At 53.3% G+C, this 18,812-nt stretch overlaps 1 protein-coding gene across 1 annotated transcript in view; it reads right to left on the reverse strand.

Moving 5' to 3' along the window:
• esrrb (estrogen-related receptor beta) overlaps positions 1-13,724 on the reverse strand; it is a 31,097-nt gene extending 17,373 nt beyond the window's left edge. Inside the window, 6 exon segments of the mRNA XM_048975577.1 lie at positions 6,862-6,978; positions 13,318-13,453; positions 13,455-13,512; positions 13,514-13,632; positions 13,634-13,666; positions 13,668-13,724. Coding sequence (XP_048831534.1) covers positions 6,862-6,978; positions 13,318-13,453; positions 13,455-13,512; positions 13,514-13,632; positions 13,634-13,666; positions 13,668-13,718 — 514 coding nt within the window. The 5' untranslated portion in view covers positions 13,719-13,724.
• Positions 13,725-18,812: the final 5,088 nt, after the last annotated feature.

Genomic DNA, 18,812 nt, shown 5'->3' on the forward strand with positions numbered 1-18,812 from the left:
ATTAATTCATCCCCTTAACAGAAGTTCAGTCAGGTACTAGAAGCTAATGATTCCACTGAATAATATCAGTCATACAGCCAATGGTGGGAGTCCAGCTGATGGCTAAATGTCACTGTCTCACTTTGGAGCCAAAACCGACTCACGTTCTGACCACAATCTTCCGGTTTCTGATTGGACAGTCGGTCGTTCAACACCTTTCTGTAATTTCTTTACAATTTCTTTACATCACTCCTTTGGGCGGGGATAATGCAAAGTGCTTTGTGACAATGTAATGTCGTGAAAATGCCCAAAACAAATAAAACCGAATTGAATTTAATTGGAAAAGAACTGGAAAAAAGGTTTATACTTTAAATTATAAAAACCGATACATGCTGCAGAGAGACACTGACATTTTACATTTACAGGATTTTACCTGAACCAGCTTTCAGCTTAATTAATTGGATTGAAATGACTCACTCTCTTTATGACTGCGGTGCGTTTGGGGTGGGCAGGGGGTAACAAAATAATAATAAAGGCCTTGATATTAACTGCTTTCTGTAAAATTTCTGCTTCATTGACAGCTTTACATTATAATGCTACTTTTATGATGTTTTCGGTTTATTTTATGTACGCTATAATGTTACCCATAAAGGCCTATGAATGAATGTGACAGAATAAAGCTCAAATGAAAGTATTCCCTAATCTGCCTGTGTTTGCTTTCAGAATCAAAATCCAAATGGTTACTTTGTAACCTGTGTGCTTAATACCAGGCATGAGTCAATGTAATCAATTTCTTTTAATGGCTTGTTGATTTTTTTTTCTTTGTCAGGGAACAGAATAGAAGACTGGGGGTGTGGGGGGACACAGGACACAAAGCGGTATTAAATGGAAAACGTGCACTGGGCAGGGATTGGGCACTAAGAACAGCGATTCCAGGCACAGGCCACGTCCATCCACCACTCATCCCAGGCCTCGTATGCACGGACAGGTAAAGTAAACCGCATTATCTCGCACAAGCGGAATCCAGAGATTTCTGCTACTTATATAAATTCTTTGATTCCCTGGAAACACAAATCTGATTAGGATTGTCTTTCAATTTCCTGACACTGACAACCCACTAACCTAATTACCAACAATCCCCAATAGGAACTCACCCAGCAAACACTAGTAGATCATTTTATGGCAGCCAGCTTGCAGGAAAATTTCTCCTAACAGCCATTTTTCATTTTCACATTAATAATCATGTTGATATAATGAGCAACAACAAGAAGCGTTTTCAATACCAGGACTCTGAACACTGGAAGGGGATGAAATACTGGAGATTTGACTTTCCCCAAAAGTAAATTCATGTATGCTTATGAATTACAAATTAATAGCGGAAATGAATGCTTCTCCCTTCAGATTTGAAACGTTGAAAACATACCTAATGTTCCAGAGTCAGTTTTGTCAAATAAGCGCGATATTCCCACGACATTTATTTTCATTAGTCTTGGCGAGAGTGTTTCCTCTGCATAGGAATGGACTCTGGCGGGTGGAAGGTACCACACTAACGGAAAATTTCCCCCCCCCCATCCACAGTGACGGAAAATTCCCCCTCCTGTCCAGGCCCTGTGGTGTAACTTCCTGAGGTGTCCACCCTCCCTCCCTCTGCCCCCCGAAAACGGCCCCCCATGTCCCCAGAGACCCGTCTCCACGTGGCCTGGCCTCATGTCCGTGACGACCGCAGCGATGCTGGGCTGACGATCCTGATGCTCCCTTTTTAATTAGGACCGCACTGGCCATAATTAACAGATGCTGACAGGAATCAAAGCCCAGATCTAACTGGGCTCGTTTTACACCCGGGGGGGGCAGATGTCCCGTTGGTTTCGGTTCGTCTCACTTCTGCCGGCCTCCAGCTGGGGCCATCGGAATCAGCGGCTCATTTGGGTTCGGAGAAATGCGGCAGATCCCCCGAACTGCAGATTTCTCAGGGAGGGAGGTGGGAAAATTCACCTGATCGGGGGGAGGGTTGGTGTCAGGATGTTTGTGTGGGTCTGCGGCGAAATCGTCAAAGGGAACAGGTGCCTGTGGTTGTTTTTCCGGGAGGTGGTGGTGGTGGGGGGGGGGGGGGGTGTCGAGGTGGGCAGTGGGCCGAGGGGGGGGGTTGTCGGGTTACCGTGGGGGGGGCAGGCAGGGTTGCGAGATGAGCCTCACTTCACCGCCACCATGGACTCGGATATCAGGGCTTCAAAGCACGGTGCCGGCGGTGAGGGCGGGGTTACAGGGGGGGAGGCCATGCAGGGATAGGGAGGAGCTCGGGAAAGGATTAGCACAACCCCCGGGGTGGGGAGGCACCCACCTGACCTCAGGGCTCCTTTTTCTCTCCAAAAACAACAATAAGCCCCCGCCTACAAAGGGCCGTCCCCCGCTCGCCTCGCAAGCCCTAATTTTGGGCCGCTCACCTGCTCCGCATGTGTCTTTCCGGGGAAGGTGTCAGAATGACTGGGATGGTTGGCTGCTCCAGAGGGAGCTTAGGGAGACCCTATTTTAGCTGGGAAAATCAGAGGGGCTTGTGTCCCGAGGCATGACACCACACCCATAGCCCTCCCAGCCTGTCCCGTCAGCATAATTTCAAAAGTGGCCCCCGCTGCCATGCCGGCTGGCCCGGGAGCATGTGAGGCGGTTTGTTTAATGGGCAGGTGTGAAGTTGGAGGGGGCGGGGGGGGGCGTGCTCATGCACCACCTGCCCATGGGGCTGGCTAACTGACCCCCCCGAGCTGCGATAACAGCACCTCCCTGGGTGCTGGTGGGCGCTGAGTGAGGGCTGGGCCGTGTGTGAGATGCAGGCCCAACAGCAATAGGTTCCCAACTCCTGTGCCCCCCCCCACCCTCCAAAAAACAAAGCCCTCCGATTAAAGCATTGAAGAAGATTGGCCCGGTTGATGTATCGCTGCACCCACCCATCCGCTGTGGTCCTTTACAGCCATTCAGCCTGTGCAGACTCCTGGGTGCTGGTCATTTACGGGGGTGGGGGGGGGAGGGGACGGTCTCCCATTATGAATGATATATTGCGGGATACAGACTGGAGGGGTTAGGCTTCAATGGCCTACTTAATCCCAGCTCATGAGCAGAACACGTGTTCACGCCCGTCGGAATCCTCTCACCTGTCAGGGTGGGGCCCACGAGGGGGGGGGGGGGGGGCACGGGGTCTATACAGTGCCGTTCTCCCACGCTGCTTCCCCTCCAGTCTGAGGGCTGCCCCCAGCTGTCAGCCGGTCACATAAAGGGCTTTAGTTCCACGTCACGGCGTACAAAAGACAGCCTGTTCGGGGATGGGCCCGACGTGGGGGGGCCACGCTAAAACAATTTAAACAAGGCAGCGACGCGCTGCACTTACACCCTTCAAGAGTTCCTAGAGATGATGAGCGTGTAATTGTGGACAGAGAGCTCTCTGAGTCTGACACACATCAAGCGTACCGACAAAAGGCAAACTGAGTTTAGCGTAATTACCAGTTCGTTAAGTGCTTCTTTCATGTTTGTCACACATCTAACACGTGTAAGAAGTTATATAATACATAAATAACCGTGATGTGACATTTATGTATGAGAGGCACAGCAGACAGCGTGCGTGGGGTAGAGGGGAGTAACCAGCACCGAAATGCGCTTGTAAAACCACAGCGCGTCTCTCCTTGCCGGACCAGCAGACCCGATCTCGGCCCATTGATCAGGCCGCAGGAATGACAGGCAAACCGCCGAGATCAGATTCCGGAATCGATCACTTCCTCTTTCATCTGCGCTTGTGTGACCACTCGCTCATGTGTATCTGTATGGGGGGGGGGGCCTCCTCAGGGCGACCGCGGCCTCGTTAACCGGATTCGGTGCCTCTTGACAGCATAACCACTGTAGAATGTTGGGGGGGGGGGGTGGGAGTGAATAATTCTGTCACTCTGCAAGATTGTTTGAGCTTTTCTCCGAGTACCTTCAGAACCTGCGAGTACCTTCTGTGATGGTGATGGCGGGCTCGTCTCTTAGGGAAGCGATTTCGTACCGATAAAGTGCGACAATCGCGTCAGAGGCGACACCGGTGTGGACGCTACAGCTCCTTGCGGCTCCTTACGGCCGTAAAGTTATAATTAGGCGGGGCTGGTTTTTCCGATGAGTCGGTGACCTTTCTGCCAGGGACCATGGATGGTGCAGCCAGGAGCGCAGTGGGCAAGGCGGGGCCCACGCAGAAGGGCCTCAGGGGTGGCCACCAACATGCCTGTTTCCGTTCAGCTGTGTGTGTGTGTGTGTGTGTGTGTGTGTGTGTGTGGAGGGGAGGGGTGACGGATCGATGACAGGAACGACCCGGGAGACAGGATCCGGAGGAAGGAGGCCGGCCTCAAACGGCTCCAATAAAGGAAGCGATAAAGCCTCGCGGGCAGGGCCGGGTTCGGCTTTCCGAGAGGAACAAATGGGGCAGGTCTCCACGGCAACAACGCTGCTGATGTCACCCCTCTGCCGGCTTGGGGAGGCTTTGGTGTTTGCCGGTGGGCTCGGGCGGGGGGGAGGGGATTTAAATACCGCAGCATCTCTGACAGCTGACATCATATAAATCAGACAGCCGCTTAAAGAGCTTATATTAGCATTGTGGAGACATGGGTGCCGGGGGTCACGCATTCCCCCTGCCCTCCGCCGGGTGGACGCATCCTTGATGGATGCAGAGGGCCTTATGAGGAGACCCCTTTACTGCTGGCAGACTCGAACCTGCCCTGCTCCAAGTACATGGGCTGCCTGCCTTCTGTGTCATGGATGCAGTATTTTTGGCTAAAAGGATCGAACTAAAGAGGCGCATTTCTGCAGATCACACTCGGTAGCAGACGCCATTTTCGAAGCACTTTGCCACTGGGAGGGCAAACCAAGGTCCAGTTATAACGCCGAACGTAACTTTGCTCCTGTTTAGATCTTTTTTTTTTTTTTTTTTTATCTGACAGCTGTTATTCATTTATGACCCTCCCTGCCTACGTTCTCGTCTCCTGTTCCTCCAGATAATATATTTGCATTAATATTTCATCGGATAGTAATGCGATTACTCTCTCATTCCGCCACTTCTAACGTCCGGCGTGCTTCCCGCACGGATCACTTTCGGCCAGACAGAAAGTCACTGCTCTGCAGTGTACTCAGTGCAGGGTATGATCTACGCGCTATACGCTCTATAGGCCTTATGCTCTACACGCATTACGCTCTACACGCATTAAGCTCTACACGCATTACGCTCCACAGACCATACACTCTACAGACCATATGCGCTACACACGTTACGCTCTACAGGCCTTACGCTCTACACGCATTACGCTCTACACGCATTACGCCCTACACGCATTACGCTCTACACGCATTACGCTCCACAGACCATACACGCTACACACGTTACGCTCTACAGGCCTTATGCTCTACACGCCATATTCTCTACACATCATGTACTCTACACACCACATGCTCTATACGCCATACACTCTACACAGTATATTCTCTACACACTGACCGCTCGATACACCATGCGCTCTACATGCCATACACGCTAGATACTATACGCCTTACATGCTGTATGCTCTAATCGGCATACTCTCTGCATGCGTTACGCTGTACATGCCACATTTTCTAATTGCCGCATGCTGCACACGCCATTTTCTGTACGCGCAGTGCACTCTACATGCCATAGGCGCAGCATGCTGTGTCCTCTTTGTGCTGTATGCTCTACATCCCATACGCTTTAACGTGCCAAACTCTCTCTGCTCTGCACACTGCATTCGTTTATCTCGTGCACAGGATCCAGGACCAAGCAGGTTGCACGCTCTGGTGGATCAGCATCAACACCTTCCGCCGATACCGACGCGGGACCCGGAATCGCAGCCATTCAGAGGCAGGATGCAGACCTCACACTGGAGGCGAAAGCACGAGAGCGGCCGACAAACAGGGCTTGGCAGGTGTGTTAAAAATAGAACGGTTACAGTCAGACAGTGGCATTTTTGGACGGACGGGTACCGCCGTGTTACTGGAGATGCTGCTGGATAACCACCAGGGAGAGAGGCACACGTGAGCCGGTCCCACACAGTGTCAGCCATCATTCTGTACCCGCGGCGAAAGGGAACGAGAGAGACTCTCTATGGACAAAGATAGCCATCCTTTAACATTTAACTTGAAGGAGGTACATAAGTACTATGATTCCAGCACCATGCAGAGACTGATAACAATCTAAAGTCAAACAACAAATGATTCCTTAAAGAAACATGGCTGCCCCCCCCCCCAGTCACGGCCTCCGGGGGTGTTACATAAACATAACCCCTCACCACCCCAAAGACACGCAGCTCTCATCATTCCTGTGTTGTTTACATTTTTTTCCCGAACACAACAAGTGTAATGAAACTGCCATTGATATGTTGCCCAGGTACGCCCTCCACCTCCCCCCAGGGGAAAGAGCCGGACTCTGGGAGGACCCAGAGATGGGAGGGGGTGACAGGGAGGAAACCAAGGTGGGGGGGGGGTGGATTTAAGGAGGGGGAGGGTACATCCATCTGCAGTATGTCTAATTGTCACTGAATTCCCAGGTGGTGCGAATTTAAAAAGCCATCCACAGGAAGTGAACGCAGACGTTAGGAAAACATTTAGCGGATCGATACGTGGGGGGAGCTGAGAGTCGCTGGAGCGTCCGTTCGGGGTCCCGGCCATTCCAGTCGGAATACTGTTACAATCCTGTTAGCCAGAAAGGCGGGATCCACGGATTCAGCATATTCTCGCCCCAACGCCGGCCTGTTAGGATGGGGCCCGGAAACACTCGCGCCCCGAGGATAGAGGGCTGCTCCACCCTCACCCATGGGGGCAGCGTGCTGATATCATGATGGCCCCCTGCAGACCTGGACCTACCTTCTTTTAGCATCCCCACTTTCAGACACTTCATGAAGCGGCAGGCCTGGCAGGACTTGCGTCTCCGTTTGGTGATCTCACACTCGTTTGTCGCCGGACAGCTATACTCGATGTTTCCTGTGGGGGGAGGGGGGGGGGGGAGGGGGGTCAGAGAAGGATGACGTGAGCCACAGCAATAACTTCGACAACATGGGAGCAAAAAAGCCATCAGCAGAAGCAAAAATCACCTGACAGAAAAAGGTAAAAAAAAACACGCACAATGCAGTGCATTTGGAAAACGGCATCATTAGAAAATAAGCACGACACATTTGATTGGACGGTACTGTGATTTCGCTTTGCTCTATCATTCTGGCTAAAAAGGCATGAGAAATTGCTGCGGGTGTGAGAACGGGACACGTGGGGCTGGGAGGCGCGGGGAGAGTCCTGAGCAAACACAACACGAGGGTCTCTGACGCAGGGAACCGCTGCACCTGTGCAGAGATGCCAGCTGTGCCGTTTCACCAGCTAAACAATTATTGCGATTCTCAGAGGCGACGCAGGCAGATTTTTTTAAGGCAGGGCAGATATAATGGGCACCCGGAACAGAGAGGGTCAGCGACCCGACTCCAGAACAGGCCATGCACTCCGGATCGACACTGACCCTCGCTGCCGAGATCGAAAGCCTGCCCGTGATGCATTCTGGGAAGGCATGCGGGCCCAGACCCAAATGATACACCCCTGGAAGGCGCCACTGAGTGACCGTGCCCAGACTGACAAGTAGCATGTGGATAAATGCTACTGTCCCGCAGTCTCCATATACTGTATATGACCGGAAGATTTTGCCAAAAATAAACAGTGATGAACAACGAGTCTGTGCGTATTTTAACAAGTTCCAGTTATTCTGAATTCACATCACATAAAATCATCACTAAGGCAACTGTAAGCCATGACATTTCTCTTCAGATATCATTTTCCTGCAGTTAGACTCAAAAGATGCTGAGTGGAAAGTTGTGGATGGAATTTTGATCTATTTATTTGCACGTCCGCTTGGGCTGCGGTTAGTCCCAGAAGGGCGGGGGGGGCCAGCTGACCTTGGACCCCCAGGGCTTTTTGTTCCTCTCCTGCCTTGTCATGTTCTCGGTGTATGTGTGATACATAAAGCTCTTTTGGGTGACTACGTGAACAAGGACACTCCTTAAGCCGAATGAAATGAGGAAATCACCACAACAACAAAAGACTCAAGATGAAAATGTTCCAGATAAACAGCATCGCACTTGTCACGTGACCCGGCAGCCAGACCCCAGCCCGAGCCACGTTCCTGGTTAGTTATCCCAGTGGATACCCCCGTCGATAAAGCAGGCACTCTCTGCCTCCGGGGTCACCACTGGGAGGGTCGCCGTGGTGACCAGGCTGGCTGCCCCCTCAGCCCATTAGCAGCCCCAGTCCCAGTCGGTGTGTCTGCAGGGTGGAAAGGGCTTACGACAACATATCTACCCCTCTCCCACAGTCTGAGACCTTTGCTGTGTCTCAGAGCAGGAGCATGTAGGCATGGCCCCCTATGCACATGTCATCAGCAAGCCGGCCTCATTAATGTAGAATGCATTCCTTACAGTCCCCCCACCCCACAGACTCCGGGCTCTCGAGAACTCAAGTGCCCTACACTGCTTCTCCCTGCCATGGTTCATAGACCTCCACCCCCCTCCCCCAGTGAAACATTGGGCCACAATCCCACACTGGCGTTGTCATCTTCCCCGCTATCAGGCTATTTGCATGCCCCATGGAGGACCGCGATGCATTATTCAGGATTGGGGTGCAGACAGAGGAAGAACACAATGGCGGACGACCCGCCCGCCAGAGAAGGTAGAATTAAAAAGGATCTCTTCCATTGTGCTGCGTTGGGGGGGTGGGGGGAGGGGCCTATACTCAAGTGCATTATCGTCCTGCATCTTTACATGCATCTCGATGTGCTCATGCTTTTTCAATTAGGGCCACTTAAGAGCGACGGCGGCGTCGGGTCGGGCCGGACCACCGGGGAGAAAACAGGGCGACCCAGGCATTTGTGGGAGGAGCCTTCCGTGCAGCGGCGTTTGCCGTGTCATCGAAAGTCCGAAGAAGCCCAGCATGCCTGGGCTGTCTGGATTGTGGATCTGACCGATTAGGTGGTGGGTATTGGCCGTTTGCCTGCTTTGACCGTATCTCCAGCCTGATTGACCAAAGCCTCCCCCCCTTCATCAGATAAAGACCTCTTCCCTAAATGGAACGGTGCTAAAAAAAGCAGCAATACATTGGTTTCTGCCGGTGACCTGGGGTTTCACAGGGGGTGAGCTGGTGATCTTCATGGACCAGGGGGATGGTACTGAGGGCGAAGGGGATCCAACCTCTGGATGTAGGGACTGAGGCCACCTGCCTGCTGGGTACGTGTGATGGGGGTGGCGGGAGGGGGGGTTTAATCCCACGGGAGGCCGACGATCGGAAAATCCCGGATTACTGGGGACGAGGGCATGGAAGGAACCACCCAGGGTGGGGAACATTCCTGCTCCTAATCTGCATGCCCAATCACTTGGATCTCCTGGGCCACTCGGCTCAGTCAATCACAGCACACACGCCCAGCATGGGGGGTTTGGGTGGGGCCGTGACAGCACCTAGGCTTCCTCCTTCAAACAGCACCTCCGTTTTCTCACGTGAACGCCCTGCATTTGCAGGGGGAGGGGGTGCCGGGAGTCTGCGATCAATCGAAAGGAATCAAGAAACCCAGAGCGGGTCGTAGCGCCGTTGGCCCGCCCCCGCTTGTCCAGCCCCCCCGGCGCGCGCCAAGCGCTGGGCCGCCCGCTCGTTCCAACTCGCCGATCCCGGCACGGACTCTCCAGCGAGGAAGAGCTGTGCGATATTCTCAGTGCCGGGCTCACCAGCCCTCATTACTGCCTCGTGCAATTATGTTAACATTATTGCACAGATCGAAAGGAGGGTCCCCAGATATCTTAAATAATGAAAAATTCCTTCTATATCTGGGTTATAAATCATTATGCAAATTCCGGCGGTTCTCCTTGGAATTGCAGTAAATAAAGGTGTGGAAATACAAATGATATGCTCTGATTGCCTCTTCCTGTCTGCCCCCGTTGTTTTTACAGCGGCGGGAGGCGATAATTAGCCCAATTTTCCCTCTACGATGAGGAGGTGCCCATGAAAGTGTGTTGGGAGTGTTATGGATGCCTCCCTGCTGGCTGCTGTATCCCGCTGCCACTCTGAAGGGGGCGCTGTTCTCGCGTTGGCTCCACACCTGGACTCCCAACACCTGGAGCTAGGAGGTATGACAGCAAACACACTCACTCACAGGGATCTCTCACATACACACACACATATATATATATATATAAACAACGACAAAAAGCTTGGTTTGGTTCCAAAACAGACCAGAACATGCAGCACACAGCCCCCTCAACCCCCCAGTGCCGTCTCCTTCACCCACCTGAAGCCACATATGACTTCCAATAAACAGATGGAGAAATCCAGGGTTTGTGTGTCTTTGATGTACTTCTAGCAATACAAGTAACGCAACATCGGCATGACAACGCCTGTGACATCGAAGACACGTCACATCCCTCAGCCGCTGGAAAACGGATTAGCCGACCCCCCCCCCCGCAGCCATAGACCGGGACCCCTTCCAGAGGGGGCCACTTTCGCTCTTCAACCGGGACGGTTAACCTGCCCCGTGGCATTCGGTACTGGGGTCACCTGCAGTCTCCATATTACAGCTGTAAAAGATTTAGGCAGAAAGGAGAAGAACAGAAAGAGAAAATGCACTCTTCCTGATATTTATCTTTCTCAATTTATTTTATGGCTTTTCAGGACCTGTGCCAGAGCATCAGGAGGGGAGTCGCTTCTTGTAAGTAAATTACAGTAAAACGGCAGGTATTTCCCATCAAAATCTAAACTGACTTTTACAGGCTTACTGTCAAGGTCTATTACTTCATGCAGAAGAGCAGGGCGGCCAGTATAGTTTATTTTTCAGGCAATTTTACACCTGGGTTCGAAACGGGGAAAACGGGGCTCAATAGCAGATTTATGTTTATGTGGAGGAGGGGTGGTTGGATAGGAATGGGGGTTGGCGGTGGGGGGGGGAGGGTGTTATTCAGGAGAAATGAGGATGGGGGTGTTTCCAGGTTTTCAGGATGGATTGCGACCCCATTTTAATTTGGACCTTGACTTGAAGGATGTCCGCGTGTCTAAGTTCAGCTCAGGTGGGCTTTTTTTTTTTCAGGAGGGGGGGTACAAGGTGACGGGAGATGGAAGGGTGCATTATTTTCTTGGGCTGGAGGTGATGCCAATTTTGACAGTTGAAACCAATTGGGAGGGAGGAAGATGAGGAAGAGGATAGAGGGGAGATCAGCGTATACGGGCCGATGGATGAGGAAGAAATGTCCCACGCATTTGCTTACAGGTGTAAGCTGATATTTTGCCCTTCACTCTGTCCCTGCGGCAAGAACAGCTACAATCGCTAATATGCCCCCCCCCCCCCCACCCCCATGCAGGCAGTGGGGAGCAGCTCGCATTCCCGACGTTTTCCCGGACCTCAGCTTGGAAACGCCGCAGAGCGTCAGGAGCCCTGCGAGTATTTCCGTCCCCGGCTGAAATGTCGTGACCCAAGCCACCCCGGGCGACTCTGACCCCGCTGCACCTGCTGAAGCCCCACCTACAAGTGTTTACCGCTCTGATTTCCATAGGAACAGGGAGTGCCGATTGCCGCTGGGATATTTCGAAAGAGAGCCACAAATTTATGTTTTATTTTTGCTCTTTGGAAATCCCCAAAATATTCCTCATAGCACAAAACTAACACAAATACGTTGGCTGATATCAATTCCGCTTTAAAAAATTAATGAAGTGGTTAAGGGGTTAAATTGTTGCTAATGATTTTTACCGAGGTTCTAGCAGCTCTCCGGTAACGAAAGCGGGGGCCCTGGGCGGTCGGCAGAAAGGGCCCTTTGTGGAGCTCAATGCCAGGCCGAGCCTAATTGATTAAAACGAAGTGGCCAATTAAGTGCGGCCTCCCTTTCTTTGTTCTCGTTAAGGATGCCGCCTCACATTTACAGCCTCGTCAGCCCCATTATTTACTTTATTAATCAGCTCCCCCCCCTTCTAATCCGAGTGCCATTTTCCTGTACTAGCCGTCATCATTTAATTGTTTTTTTTTTTTTTTTTTTTACGTGCCCCCCCCTCCCCAAAACCCCCCCTGTTCTCCGCTTTTCTTCTGACCAGCCTGGGTCCCTCTCCAATCTAAAGAAGTCCTCCAGTCCTCCACCCCCCCCGTCCTGAATTACCCCCGGCGACGCGTGCCTGAGTTTCTAATTGGCATCCCTCTCCCGGGGGACGCCCCCCCTCCCCCCTCCCCTCTTCCTAATGAAAAGCCTTCGCCTTAATTACACTTTCCAAACGCTGATTGTTATTGACAAAACTCCTGTGACTCGGACAAACGCGGGCAGATTAGGTCCATTACAGCCGGCCCACCGAGGGGGGGGGCCTCAAGATCGACAATGCGAGGGCAGCCCAGGACCGGCTCTCCCCCCACTTCCCTTGCTAGCGTCCCCCCCTCCTTAATTGTTCCAGGCCCGTGTTCCACTCATGACGCCTCTTCCCCGTGACCGCGGGCTTCGCTGCTCCTTCTGAAGCATGGTGGGCGAAGCTGACGGCGGAGCTGTGCGCTATGCCTCCACGCGGCGGGAAAAGGGTTAAATCTCCATTTCCCTTTTTAGGCTTTTAAAACACGTTTCTAATATGTCCACATCCACACAGGGATTTAAACAGACATACTTCCCGGTAGATTAAACTGGACCAATTTGCATTAATCCAGAATGGGATGATCACGTGACGTCCAAAATAAACGAAATCTGAGCGATAAGCTACACAATCCCTTGAATAACATTTTCTGCCTGTTTTATAGCCTTTGTATCAATTAACTGTCTCTTGTGAGGATTTTAAACACGATTCCCTCAGTGTCCATCTTTACACTGTAATACAGTAAACTGCATGCCCTCCCTGTACCTCTCCAGGCCAAGCTCAATATTTTTTAATAAGGACTTTGCACGCGTCGCCCACTTGGGGCGCCATTGCTTACCTGCCTATGCCGTTCTCGCTAGCTCTACAAACTCACCAGCACCCACCCCCCCCCCTCCACTCCCATGGGGCTCAGAGGATATGGGCTCATTGTCCCAAAGCGGAAAACCTGTCCCTCGTTTTCACCCAACACTGCCATCATTCATACGCTCCTGTTGCTACGGGCGCGGATGTACAGACTGATAAAGACAGAGAGTAAATGACAGAAGGTGTTAGCGGTGCGACACGAAACGATAAATATTAGCATGATAATCAGCACCCTGAGCGGGATGTACGCCTGGCACGGTGGTGTGGGGGCCACACGCGCTTTCTGTGGCCGGGACAGGGGGCGTGTACGCTGTGTGGTGGGGGGGCACGAGAGGGAAATACCTTGTATCGTCCTTTTGAAAAAGGCTTTGCAGGCCTCACAAGAAGCCACACCATAGTGATATCCTGAGGCTATATCTCCACAGACCAGACACAGCCTTTTGGGGATGGAGTTCAACATGTATTCGCACTTAATGGGGCGAGTCCTCCATGATGGTGCTGGAGCAGTCGTCATAGCGCTTACGGCAGGCTCCGCCCCCCCAGGCCTCCGGGCGTGAACATGGGCGGCGAGTCCAGGCCGTTGGGGTGGCTGTTCATGGCACCGGCGTAGCCGCCGCTGGCGTCCGAGTTGCCGCTGGGGCTGTGGTGGCTGACTGTGGTCGATGATGGAGGAGGGGCTCGACGGCTCCGTTCTTGATGTAGGACCCGCAGCTGGAGGCCAGATGTCGGTCATCTGTGGCCATTCTATTCAGCAGCCTGTGGGGGGGGGGGTGGACAGTAGAGACAAATGTGAAGAGGAGTCAGCATCAGCCTGCTGTTCACGCTGAGCACATCGGTCTCACTCCCTGCACAAACCGCTCTTTAACCTAAACAGAAGGTTGAGTGATTTTCGGATCCGGATTTTGAACCATTGAACCATTTCATCAGCTGTATGAATGCACAAAATAAGCACTTGATAGGCATATTGATGATAATTATAACTTATTGACCGGACCCCTGAAGGGGCTACCGAGCGTCAGCAGGACCTTTCGGTGGGTGTTAGAGCCCAGGAGGTTAAGAGGGGACCCAACCAGCATGGCAACGGGCCCCTTTCACAGCTACCACAAAGTCAACGTGCTATCGAGGTTAGCGGTACGGTTAGCGGACGGTGCACTGACAGCGGCATCGTCTAGCGGCTCCGAAGCGGCTTCCCTTTGCACACGCACCACACTGACAACTGTAAGAACACTCTGAGCACACCCTCAGAAACTGTCCCTACGAGTCACACTGGAGCTTGAAGGATTCTGACGGAGTGATATTGACTTTTATGGCGTTTGGAGCACCGTCCTGGACGGCAGAGTGCGGACCCCGGTCGCAGTATCGAGCGGCTCCCGCACACCACCACTCAGTCAAATCGAGCTTTAATGCAGCACAGACTCCATCACTTTGCCCGGCGACACTCACAGTCTCACAAGGCTCTCTCAGAAGGTTATTCCACAGTGTGAAGAGCCGAGGCAACGGGCGACATATTCGCACTCGTGGTGACCTGCTGGGTTCACGCCGCCGAGAGCGGTCTGCCCCCCCCCCCCGGGACAAAGGTCAGGTGTCGCTCTCCTGCAATAGTGGAATTGGATTTGCTGGATTTGTGTAAATTCCAAAACAAGAGCTCAAACCCACGTTACAAGGCCTACGGCTCACAGGGAGGCATTGTGGGTAATTTAACACACCATGGACACCTTTGCAGGAATCAGTCGTATTTTAAAAAAGAGAGGGGTGTGATTTTCTGCAGCACCCTTCACAGCCACCCCCCCCCCCCCCCCCCAACGTGGACAGATTTAATTGTGAGAGTGAGAGGGTGGGGAGCAGGATCAGGTCACCAGGTCAGACTTATTTCCTCACCCCCAGCTTCCCAGCCGCCACGTAGACAGGGTCACTGTGTCACATTAAATCTCATGACCGGCTTTCCCTCCTGTCTATCATGTATATTCATCGCCATTCCAAGGGCCCCGTACCACTGGAAATTCACAAAAAGGTTAACAGCCAAAATAAATAATAAAAGAGAGCCCCCCCTTGAAGTCACTGACCTTGTGGAAGAGACCCACTCTCCACCCACCCCCCCAGGCCACCCCGCTTTCTATGTTGCTACTAGGATTTTGTTCACATTCACGTGTTTATTATGATTAAGCTTTGAAATGTTGAACTGTGACAGTTATAATCAATTACTGTAAGTCTGTGGGAAAAACAAGAGCGCAGTAACCTTTCACATGCTCACGCACATCATTCTCAATGAAATGAGGGCAGAAAGTGATATTAAAATAAAATTATATTTCTTATTGATCTGTCTCACCTCCGTACAGGAATACCAGCATCAGAGAGCCCCCCCTCTAAGCGTGGCTGTGAAGCACGCATCGCATTTCCCCTGTAATCACACGCTGAAGCCTGCATGGCTCGCTGACGACCGACCGGGGGGGTCGCGGGTAACCCTCCGAACACTGGGGGGCCGGCGGGTAACCCTCCGAACACTGGGGGGGCCGGCGGGTACCCCTCTGAGCACTGGGGGGCCACGGGTACCCCTCCGAGCACTGGGGGGGCGGCGGGTAACCATCCGAGCACTGGGGGGCCGCGGGTACCCCTCCGAGCACTGGGGGGCCACCGGGTACCCCTCCGAGCACTGGGGGGGTGGCGGCGGGTACCCCTCCGAGCACTGGGGGGGGCGGCGGGTACCCCTCCGAGCACTGGGGGGCCGCGGGTACCCCTCCGAGCACTGGGGGGCCGCGGGGTACCCCTCCGAGCACTGGCGCCATCCCCTTCCCTCATGCAGATTTCTGAGATCCGGTTGGTTCTGGGTTACGCCCAGCGAAAATGATGCTGGGGCCATTTTCACTTCTTGACACTTTTGCTTGGAGCTTAACCCCCCCCCAGGGGTCACAGTCCCTGTCCCACTCAACATAATTGTCCCCCGAAACCAAAACCCACCTTCCTTTTTCAACATTAAGCACTTTCCCTCCATCCCTGTCTGCATCTCGTACGCGGTCCTGCAGTATATCCTGTGCCACCACGCGTTCCTCGCTGTGCCATGACAATAAGCATATGGTGAAATTACTGCTGCGGTGCTTAATATCCAGTACAATCATTATTCACCGTCTATTTTTATTTACACCATCCAAAGCATTAATGCAGTAATATGCCTGACGACTTACATCCGGCTTTATGTGTCTTTCATAAAAAGTTTTAGCAGAGCGGCTGCCTGTATAAAACTCTCACCCTCGGATGCGCTTTTTGGTTCCCCAGCTCGGGTCGGGCCGCTGGGGGATTAAGCCCCCCCGGCTCCCTCAGCGACGATCAGAATTCATGGCGTGTGCTGGGCGGTGTGGCTGGGCAGAGCAGCGCCCGGTTCATCTTTAATCTGATTTCGGCCGGCCTTCCTAACCACATTTCATCCCCTAATGTCATTCCACCCCCCTCAGCCGTCACCCGGATTAGCCGTCCTAATGATCTCCGAGCCCCGGGACCGCCGTGCCCCCCCTTTCCCCCTCTGCCAGCGTCGCCGCACCGCACGCCCGCCGGAACCTTCCTGGGCCAGCCTGGCTAGCTGACCCATCTCGAAAGCTAGAATGTACGATCTCTGACTTTCTCTCTAATTGGGACCCTGTCATTAACCGAATCAGCAGCCGAGGCAGATTTTCTGCCGACCAATTGGAGAGCGCTGGCAAGATAGAGCCGACGGAGCGGGTGCTTAAACTTTGCTTGGCTGGGACCTCCCGGGGAGGGCCCTCCAGTTAATAGCTGCTCAGGGGGCCACCGACGTGGCATCCCATCTACCCTCTGTACAGGATGAGGTCCCTAGACTGGGCTGATATCAGATCCCGATGTGGGGGGGGGTGGAAGGGTGGGAGGGGGGGTTGCTGAGACTCTGGGCGATGTCCCTTATAAACCCTCAGGCCCCAACTCAATTAACTCCTGACAACCCACCTCCCCCATCGCCACTGTCATCAGCTCCCAAAAATCTCATGCTGACACCAGCAGCCATCACATGTGCCCCCCCCCCCTTCCCCCCCCCGCTAATCAAGGCAGTCAGGAGCGGGTCCTCACGGCACACATCAGCTGGGTCGATTAAAGCGGGGGGAAAACTGTGGCCCTCTGTGCTAATAACGAGCTGCAGGCCATGTTGGGGGGGGGGGGGGGGGCATCCAGGCGCCACCGCGCAAGTCTGAGGGCTGCCAACTCTGTCCCAGGGAGGGAACGTCGTCCAGCTGAGACCAATTTCCAATATGGAAGACATCGCGGTCACTTGCATATCACCAGGCAGGTTAATAACTGCCCAGGGAATGGGAGAGGCTCGGACCCCCGGTGAAGCAAGCAACACGCTGGAGGAGGGGCCCCTTTAACGGGGAAAGTGGACGCGGTGCTCCATAAAGCCCCCCCCCCGCATCCCATGCAGCCCTTTTTTAATCTCGGGGGACGATACCCCCTCCCTGCTACTAAATACAGAAGAGCAAGTGACCGGCGTGACCCTCTTTGTTACCGCGGTCACCGTACTTGCGGGAGATGGACGAGGATTTATGATGGCTGGATTTATAGCAGCAGACAAAGGGGAGGTTTAAAAAAAGAAAGACAAACCATGGAGGGGAGTGTTTTACGCAAACTCGTGGGGGGGGCCCCCGATCGATACCGATGCTGGCCCGGAGACTGGTGCCGGGTTACCACAGAGGCGTGGGGGTGTGGGCACCTGGCCGGGCCATTAGGATCTTGGGTCTCCAGCAGGGGGATTAAATTTAGCTGCAGGCCCGGCGATGTCACCGCGGGCCTTTATAAAGCATGACATCACCGGCCAGCCACATGAGCCCCGCATTCCAGCGGTCCGGGAAACGGGGCGGACGGCACGCAGATCGCAGCTATCGATCGCCTTTTCCTTCCTGGATGGAGATGTCGGTTACAAAGACAGCCTGCTGTGATGTGCGATGCTATTCACTGTTGCTGCTATGGGACAGGTTCGCCATTGAGCCCTGGGGTAGGGTATTGGGATAGGGGTACTGGGGTAGGGTATGGATCGAGTATCCAGGCCGCTAAACGCTGTTGAAGAAAACAAACTAAATTACTCGACGCGACAGTGTGCCAGCGTGGTTCTCTTTCCTGGAGCGTGGGGCAGCACCGAGGCACTCAAACGGTTAACACGTCTCTCGCAGCCTGCCTGTGAAGTTCCCACTGGGCCCTGGCGTCACGTCGCATGTAAAAAGTAGTTCAGCGCTCTCTGTGCACGCAGAGCACCAGGGATTCGGCTTTTTGTGTTATACAATAATTTGTAATGGCCTCCCTGCCCATCAAGGCATCTGTGGCCAGGCTGAGCCGTTCATAGGCTGCTTCACGTTCCAGGAAATGGTCCGACTTCATGCTCAAATCCAAAAGGACCCCCCCCCCCCCCCGCCCCCAAAATCTGGTACTCTCCTTGGTGTTTAACCTCTCACTCTCCCGGATGGCTGCCGCTGCTGAATGAGAAGGCCCCCCCCCCAGAACCGCTGGGGAAAAATCAGAGGGAGCTGACTGGGAAGTGCTCCGTACGTCGCGTGGCACCAGCTCAGAAGGGACAGGAGGGACTCGTTAAGGAATCGCATCAGATATGGAAGAGCTGCGGTAAACGTTCTTCAGAAGCGCAGGCTGCATCGGGGCCGAGGGTCCGCACTTCTGCCGGGGTCTCTGTCTCCCCCGCTCAGAAACAAATGGTACAAAATGACTGGAAAACCATCAATCTCCTCTAAACGCAAGCAGCACCCTAGAGTGTCACCAGCCCGGTCTCATCCAGGAGCTGCATTTATCTGTCGAGGGGAATGTTATTGCAAAGGGTTAAGCCTATTGTACGG

This window comes from Brienomyrus brachyistius, chromosome 14 (assembly GCF_023856365.1).
Source record: "Brienomyrus brachyistius isolate T26 chromosome 14, BBRACH_0.4, whole genome shotgun sequence".
Taxonomy (NCBI): domain Eukaryota; kingdom Metazoa; phylum Chordata; class Actinopteri; order Osteoglossiformes; family Mormyridae; genus Brienomyrus; species Brienomyrus brachyistius.